General features: G+C 37.5%; 1 protein-coding gene across 1 annotated transcript in view; it reads right to left on the bottom strand.

Moving 5' to 3' along the window:
- Window positions 1-988: 988 nt before the first annotated feature.
- The window catches only part of si:ch211-79k12.1 (uncharacterized protein LOC568891 homolog), a 70,349-nt gene continuing 62,030 nt past the window's right edge, over window positions 989-9,307 (bottom strand). Inside the window, exons 7-8 of the mRNA XM_061915012.1 lie at window positions 5,487-5,634; window positions 989-1,966 (exon numbers count right to left, since the gene is read on the bottom strand). Of these exons, the coding sequence (XP_061770996.1) occupies window positions 1,876-1,966; window positions 5,487-5,634 (239 nt within the window). The 3' untranslated portion in view covers window positions 989-1,875. The remainder of the gene's footprint in view (window positions 1,967-5,486; window positions 5,635-9,307) is intronic.

The following is a 9,307-nucleotide window of genomic DNA, read 5'->3' as shown; positions in this document are numbered from 1 at the left end:
TGAAGACCATGTCATCGTGGGAGGAGCCAGAGTAGCCAGGCGGGAGGCGTCTGAGGTGGCATCAATGGTAGAGCTGAGAGCTGGGCTTGATTCCCCTGTCGCACAGATGACCTTAACTAAGTTTAGTTAAAGTACCAATGATTGTCACACACATACTAGGTGTGGTGAAATGTGTCCTCTGCATTTGACCCATCACCCTTGTTCACCCCCTGGAAGGTGAGGGGAGCAGTGAGCAGCAGTGGTGCCGGGCCCGGGAATCATCTTTGCTGACTTAACCCCCAATTCCAACCCTTGATGCAGAGTGCAAAGCAGGGAGGTAATGGGTCCCATTTTTCATAGTCTTTGGTATGACTCGGCTGAGGTTTGAACTCACAATCTACCCATCTCAGGGCGGACACTCTAACCACTAGTCCACTGAGTAGGTCAGGGCAGGAAAACATGACTTTAATGTAAAAAACAACACTATTAGTCCATTTGTTAAGTGCACATGCAGGGAAAATGGGAACTAGGAAACAGAATGACAGGATACAATCATTGAGCCCTGACTGGAGGGCGAGGCAGGCATAAATAGTAGTCCGATTGGCAACTGCAACCAGGTGTGCCAGGCTGCCAATCAGGAACAGGTGAGGGAAACGAGCACGCAGGGAGACATGAAAGGAAATGACACCAAAATAAGAGCGCTGAAAGGAAATAAACACCCAAGAATAACCAAACTGTGAGTAACAAGCCCGACAATATGGAGTAAGATTCAAAATATTCAATGTTTTGTTTAGCTCAGTGAAGTTCAGTTAAAGTACCAATGACTGTCACAAACACACTAAGTGTGGTGAAATTTGTTCTCTGCATTCGACCCATCCCCTTGATCACCCCCTGGGAAGTGAGGGGAGCAGTGGGCAGCAGCGGTGCCCCGCCCGGGAATCATTTATGGTGATTTAACCCCCAATTCCAACCCTTGGAAACGAGTGAGGCAAAAAAATACAAAGTCCAGTTTCTGTTACAACTTTATAGATGAATAAACGTCACAAATGAAGCAGCAAATGAAGAACTCATTAACATACAAAACAATTAAAAACATCGGATTTGGGAAATTTACACTTGAAAACATGAAATGTGGTTACTGATGACAACGTTTCAGTGATGAATCATTAAAATCCATCCGTCTGCTATTTTCAAACCGATATACAGTATGTAATGTAATGTACAATACAAGTAGTCCAAGTCAAAAGTTGGGGTTAATCGTACGGTCGATGCCTTCAAAATAGCCTCAAGCTGAAACTGCATGAAGACAACTTGGAGTCAACAGCTTATGAAGTTCCTTAAAGTACCACACACACTAGGTGTGGTTGAAATCTGCCTGCATTTGACCCATTCCCTTGTTCCCCCGCAGGGAGGTGAGGAGAGCGGTGAGCAGCAGCAGCGGCCACGCCCGGGAATCATATTTTTGGTGATTTTAACCCCCAATTCCAACCCTTTAAGCTGAGTGCCAAGCAAGGAGGTAATGGCTCCCATTTTTTTTTTATAGTCTTTGGTATGACTCGGCCCGGGTTTGAACTCACAACCTACTCTAGGCCACAGATGCTGGCTCAGCAAAGAAATAGAAGGCTTCTCAAAGTGCACACACAACATAATCAGCCCAAGCGGGTTTGAGTGAGCATTGACAGTCAAGTAGATGCAGCATTAAACGCTAAATAGTCTAAAGTGGCAATGCAGAGCATTGCTTTTCTTTTCTTTTTTTTTTTGTAGTATTTCTGCTCTCCCTTTAGCCTCGCTCTCCAGCTGCTCATCATCACCCTGTGCCCAAGTACACCATCGCTCACTCTCTGGCCGCACACTCCATCTTTTTGCCAATCCTTTTCCATTCCATTGGCAGCGCCGTCACACGTTTTGGTTTAGAAGGGAGTTCTCCTCACTGTTTTGCTGCAGACAAGCCATTTCATACATGGGCGAGATCTGTGAGTGGTCATCACTGCGAAGAGGGAGGAAAAAGAGAGGTCAGTGCGATTATGAGGCTAACAGAACTGAAATGGTCGGTTTATTTGGGGCGGGGGGAAGGTAGAAAAACCCTAAAGGCAAGAAAACAGGAGACAGGGAGAAAAAAAAACTACTTTCTAAGAGCTACAGTAAAGTAATGTTAAATCAAATTGTAATGTCCTTAAAGAGTGGTGGAAAAAGTGAAGAGAAACCTGGAGACAGGGAAAAATATTTACAACTACAACCTACCTAAGTGGCAGTAACAGTAAAGCAATATCTAATCAAAACTATTTTTAAAGAGAGTTTGAGAAATGTGGGTAAACTCTGTGACGAGAAAGCAGGAGACAGGCCATAAAAATATGACAACATTTGGACGTAGGAGGAAAAAAAGTCATATTTAACCAAATAATATTGTCTTTTAACAAAGTTTTTTAGTACGAGGTGGAAAAAGACAGTGAAAAACTAAGTGAAGAGAAACTTAGAGACAGGAAAAAATATGAATACAACCTAATTAAATGGCAGTTACAGTAAAGCGATATCTAATCAAGATTTTTGAAGAGAGTTTGTTTGAGAAAGGTGGGTAAACTCTGCGATGAGAAAGCAGGAGACAGGCCATACAAATATATATAACACCATTTGGACGTAAGAGGAAAAAAAGTAATATTTAACCATAATAAATTGTCTTTTAACAAAGTTTTTTAGTACGAGGTGGAAAAACACAGTGATGAGAAAGCAGGAAACAAGCAATAAAAAGAATATGTGACCATTTTTGGAGGTAAGAGAGAAAAAAAGTGGAGAAAAGCTAATTTCTAAAAGCTACAGTAAAGTAATAAATGACATTAATTTCCTTAAAGACTATCTTTGAAATAGGTGGGAAAAACTAAGTGAAGAGAAACTTAGAGACAAGAAAAAATATAAATACAACCTAATTAAATGGCAGTTACAGTAAGGCGATATGTAATAAAGATTTTTGAAGAGAGTTTGTTTGAGAAAGGTGGGTAAACTCTGCGATGAGAAAGCAGGAGACAGGCCATACAAATACATATAACACCATTTGGACACAAGAGGAAAAAAAGTAATATTTAACCATAATAAATTGTCTTTTAACAAAGTTTTTTGAGTACGAGGTGGAAAAACACAGTGACGAGAAAGCAGGAAACAAGCAATAAAAAGAATATGTGACCATTTTTGGTGGTAAGAGAGAAAAAAAGTGGAGAAAAGCTAATGTCTAAAAGCTACAGTAAAGTAATAAATGACATTAATTTCCTTAAAGACTATCTTTGAAATAGGTGGGAAAAACTAAGTGAAGAGAAACTTAAAGACAAGAAAAAATATAAATACAACCTAATTAAATGGCAGTTACAGTAAAGCGATATGTAATAAAGATTTTTGAAGAGAGTTTGTTTGAGAAAGGTGGGTAAACTTTGCGATGAGAAAGCAGGAGACAGGCCATACAAATACATATAACACCATTTGGACACAAGAGGAAAAAAAGTAATATTTAACCATAATAAATTGTCTTTTAACAAAGTTTTTTGAGTACGAGGTGGAAAAACACAGTGACGAGAAAGCAGGAAATAAGCAATAAAAAGAATATGTGACCATTTTTGGTGGTAAGAGAGAAAAAAAGTGGAGAAAAGCTAATGTCTAAAAGCTACAGTAAAGTAATAAATGACATTAATTTCCTTAAAGACTATCTTTGAAATAGGTGGGAAAAACTAAGTGAAGAGAAACTTAAAGACAAGAAAAAATATAAATACAACCTAATTAAATGGCAGTTACAGTAAGGCGATATCTAATAAAGATTTTTGAAGAGAGTTTGTTTGAGAAAGGTGGGTAAACTCTGCGATGAGAAAGCAGGAGACAGGCCATACAAATATATATATAACATCATTTGGACGTAAGAGGAAAAAAAGTAATATTTAACCAAAATAAATTGTCTTTTAACAAAGTTTTTTAGTACGAGGTGGAAAAACACAGTGACGAGAAAGCAGGAAACAAGCAATAAAAAGAATATGTGACCATTTTTGGAGGTAAGAGAGAAAAAAAGTGGAGAAAAGCTAATGTCTAAAAGCTACAGTAAAGTAATAAATGACATTAATTTCCTTAAAGACTATCTTTGAAATAGGTGGGAAAAACAAAGTGAAGAGAAACTTAGAGACAAGAAAAAATATAACTACAACCTAATTAAATGGCAGTTACAGTAAGGCGATATCTAATAAAGATTTTTGAAGAGAGTTTGTTTGAGAAAGGTGGGTAAACTCTGCGATGAGAAAGCAGGAGACAGGCCATACAAATATATATATAACATCATTTGGACGTAAGAGGAAAAAAAGTAATATTTAACCAAAATAAATTGTCTTTTAACAAAGTTTTTTAGTACGAGGTGGAAAAACATAGTGACGAAAAAGCAGGAAACAAGCAATAAAAACGATATATGACAATCTTTGGAGGTTAGAGAGAAAAAAAGTCAAACTACATTGTTTTTGAAGAGAGTTTTTCTTTCTTTTTTTTAAGTGGAAAAACTTAAGAGTTATAGAAAAATATGTCTTTAAAGAGAGTTTCTTTCGAAAACAAGTGGGAAAAACGCAGTGACGAGAAAGCAGGAGACATGCAATAAAAATATTTGACAACCTCCCGAGGTAAGTGTTAGAAAAAAGCAATAAATTACTTAAAATTAATTGTGTTTGAAGAGAGTTTATTTCAAGAAGGTAGGAAGCCCTTGTGACGAGAAAGCAGGAGACAGGCAAACAAAAAATGATGGCAATCTTTCGAAGTAAGAGTTATAATAAAGTAATATTTAATCAAAATGAAGAGAGTTTCTTTAGAAACGGGGGAAACCTCAGTGTCGAGAAAGCAAAAGAAAGGCAATTAAAATGTATATGACGACCTTTAGAGGTAAAAAAATTATAGTAAAGTAGTATTTTTTCAATATATATTGTCTTTGAAGAATTTTTGGGGGGAAAAGGTGGAAAAATGACAGGTTCAGTACTGTAATATTATACTAGTACTTTAACATTTTTCTTAATGCGTGAAAATGTCTTAAAACCCAGTGAAAAGAAAGCAGAAGACAGGTAAGAAATATATGATACTTAAATTAAAGATATAGCAACGTTGAGTAAAGGTAGAAATAAAACAGTGATTAGAAAGCATGAAACAGGCTGGATTGTACACCAGTAATAACACATCACAATGCTCTTTAACCTTGGTGTCCTAAAATTAGTTTAAAAAAAATACCGGTAGAAGAATGTCTTTGAATAATGTGGAAAAACACTGTGACGAGAAAGCAGGAGACAGGACTTTTCCTGTCTCCTGCTTTCTCGTCACACTGTTTTTCTGTCTTAACATTTTTTAAGTACAAAGACAATATGATTAATGCATCACAAGTCATTTAAACTTTGTGGCCCTAAAATGTGTAAAAAAAAAAGATATAAACTTGAGATTTTTGGAGGAATCTGGAAAACGCGAGTGACGCAAAAGCAGGAGACAGGAGAAGGATTTCTAGTACAACTTACATGGGTCCTTTGTTGACCTTGGCCTTCTTATACCTGCGGCAGTAATGTTCGGTCAAGATGAGAATCGGAGCCGAGACGACCACCAGCGCCACCAGTAAGGCCATCAGGACAACGTGGTCGGTGTTGGACTCGTACCAACGAGCATCCTCTGGGAAACACAAGCATCAAGCGTGAAGGGAAACGTGCGTCTCGACAGTATATTTTACTTTTTCTTGTTGTTGAAGCAGGGATCTCTGAGTGCCTTTTCCCAACGAACCGTACATTTTGCCGTTCCCGTCCATCCATTTTCCTACCGCTAGTTGTCGTTTGATGCATAAAAATCCATCGAGTAACGAGGTTGCTCCCGACTAATAATTAGATTATAATATTGTTGTTGAGAAGATCTCCAAAATTTGGACCCCAATAAATCAAATTGACTTGAAATTTCTCACAAAAATGTCTTCAAAGTGCTGGCTGTAACTTCGGTGTGTTTAGCCAAATCACCACAAAATGTGGTTCAGACATTTAGGGGACCGGCAAGCACATGTGTGTCAAATTTGGGAAAAGTTGTTTAAAAAGGTATTTTCCAGAGCAAAGGTGGGACTTGATGCATAAAAATCCATTAAGCAACGAGGTTGCTCTGGACTAATAATTATGTTATAATAATATTGCAGAAAATACAACAAAATTTGGACCCCAATAAATCAGATTGACTTGAAATTTCTCACAAAAATGTCTTCAAAACGCTGGCTGTAACTTCAGTGTGTTTAGCCAAATCACCACAAAATGTGGTTCAGACATTTAGGGGACCGGCAAGCACATGTGTCTCAAATTTAAGAAAAGTTGCTTAAAAAGGTATTTGTAGAGCAAAGGCGGGACTTGATGCATAAAAATCCATTAAGCAACGAGGTTGCTCCCGACTAATAATTAGATTATAATAATGTCGTTGAGAAGATCTCCAAAATTTGGACCCCAATAAATCAAATTGACTTGAAATTTCTCACAAAAATGTCTTCAAAGCGCTGGCTGTAACTTCAGTGTGTTTAGCCAAATCACCACAAAATGTGGTTCAGACATTTAGGGGACCGGCAAGCACATGTGTGTCAAATTTGAGAAAAGTTGCTTAAAAAGGTATTTGTAGAGCAAAGGTGGGACTTGATGCATAAAAATCCATTTAGCAACGAGGTTGCTCTGGACTAATAATTATGTTATAATAACATTGCTGAAAATACCACAACATTTGGACCCCAATAAATGAGATTGACTTGAAATTTCTCACAAACATTTCTTCAAAACGCTGGCTGTAACTTCGGTGTGTTTAGCCAAATCACCACAAAATGTGGTTCAGACATTTAGGGGACCGGCAAGCACATGTGTGTCAAATTTGGGAAAAGTTGTTTAAAAAGGTATTTTCCGGAGCAAAGGTGGGACTTGATGCATGAAAATCCATTAAACAAAGACGTTGCTCTGGACTAATAATTATGTTATAATAATATTGCTGAAAATACCACAACATTTTGACCCCAATAAATCAGATTGACTTGAAATTTCTCACAAAAATGTCTTCAAAGCACTGGCTGTAACTTCAGTGTGTTTAGCCAAATCACCACAAAATGTGGTTCAGACATTTAGGGGACCGGCAAGCACATGTGTGTCAAATTTGAGAAAAGTTGCTTAAAAAGGTATTTGTAGAGCAAAGGTGGGACTTGATGCATAAAAATCCATTAAGCAACGAGGTTGCTCTGGACTAATAATTATGTTATAATAACATTGCTGAAAATACCACAACATTTGGACCCCAATAAATCAGATTGACTTGAAATTTCTCACAAAAATGTCTTCAAAGCACTGGCTGTAACTTCAGTGTGTTTAGCCAAATCACCACAAAATGTGGTTCAGACATTTAGGGGACCGGCAAGCACATGTGTGTCAAATTTGGGAAAAGTTTCTTAAAAAGGTATTTTCCGGAGCAAAGGTGGGACTTGATGCATAAAAATCCAATAAGCAACGAGGTTGCTCCCGACTAATAATTAGATTATAATAATGTTGTTGAGAAGATCCCCAAAATTTGGACCCCAATAAACCGAATTAACTTGAAATTTCTCACAAAAATGTCTTCAAAGCGCTGGCTGTAACTTCGGTGTGTTTAGCCAAATCACCGCAAAATGTGGTTCAGACATTTAGGGGACCGGCAAGCACATGTGTCTCAAATTTGGTAAAAGTTGCTTAAAAAAAGTATTTGTAGAGCAAAGGCGGGACTTTATGCATAAAAATCCATTAAGCAACGAGGTTGCTCTGGACTAATAGTTATGTTATAATAATATTGCTGAAAATACCACAACATTTTGACCCCGATAAATCAGATTGACTTGAAATTTCTCACAAAAATGTCTTCAAAACGCTGGCTGTAACTTCAGTGTGTTTAGCCAAATCACCACAAAATGTGGTTCAGACATTTAGGGGACCGGCAAGCACATGTGTGTCAAATTTGAGAAAAGTTGCTTAAAAAGGTATTTGTAGAGCAAAGGTGGGACTTGATGCATAAAAATCCATTAAGCAACGAGGTTGCTCTGGACTAATAATTATGTTATAATAACATTGCTGAAAATACCACAACATTTGGACCCCAATAAATCAGATTGACTTGAAATTTCTCACAAACATTTCTTCAAAACGCTGGCTGTAACTTCGGTGTGTTTAGCCAAATCACCACAAAATGTGGTTCAGACATTTAGGGGACCGGCAAGCACATGTGTGTCAAATTTGGGAAAAGTTTCTTAAAAAGGTATTTTCCGGAGCAAAGGTGGGACTTGATGCATAAAAATCCAATAAGCAACGAGGTTGCTCCCGACTAATAATTAGATTATAATAATGTTGTTGAGAAGATCCCCAAAATTTGGACCCCAATAAACCGAATTAACTTGAAATTTCTCACAAAAATGTCTTCAAAGCGCTGGCTGTAACTTCGGTGTGTTTAGCCAAATCACCGCAAAATGTGGTTCAGACATTTAGGGGACCGGCAAGCACATGTGTCTCAAATTTGGTAAAAGTTGCTTAAAAAAAGTATTTGTAGAGCAAAGGCGGGACTTTATGCATAAAAATCCATTAAGCAACGAGGTTGCTCTGGACTAATAGTTATGTTATAATAATATTGCTGAAAATACCACAACATTTTGACCCCGATAAATCAGATTGACTTGAAATTTCTCACAAAAATGTCTTCAAAACGCTGGCTGTAACTTCAGTGTGTTTAGCCAAATCACCACAAAATGTGGTTCAGACATTTAGGGGACCGGCAAGCACATGTGTGTCAAATTTGAGAAAAGTTGCTTAAAAAGGTATTTGTAGAGCAAAGGTGGGACTTGATGCATAAAAATCCATTAAGGAACGAGGTTGCTCTGGACTAATAATTATGTTATAATAATATTGCTGAAAATACCACAAAATTTGGACCCCAATAAATCAGATTGACTTGAAATTTCTCACAAACATTTCTTCAAAACGCTGGCTGTAACTTCAGTGTGTTTAGCCAAATCACCACAAAATGTGGTTCAGACATTTAGGGGACCGGCAAGCACATGTGTGTCAAATTTGGGAAAAGTTGCTTAAAAAGGTATTTTCCGGAGCAAAGGTGGGACTTGATGCATAAAAATCCAATAAGCAACGAGGTTACTCCCGACTAATAATAAGATTATAATAATGTTGTTGAGAAGATCCCCCAAATTTTGACCCCAATAAACCGAATTGACTTGAAATTTCTCACAAAAATGTCTTCAAAGCGCTGGCTGTAACTTTAGTGTGTTTAGCCAAATCACCACAAAATGTGGTTCAGACATTTAGGG

The sequence above is a fragment of the Nerophis ophidion genome, linkage group LG11 (assembly GCF_033978795.1).
Source record: "Nerophis ophidion isolate RoL-2023_Sa linkage group LG11, RoL_Noph_v1.0, whole genome shotgun sequence".
Taxonomy (NCBI): Eukaryota; Metazoa; Chordata; class Actinopteri; order Syngnathiformes; family Syngnathidae; genus Nerophis; species Nerophis ophidion.
This window is presented reverse-complemented; position numbering and strand designations above follow the sequence as displayed.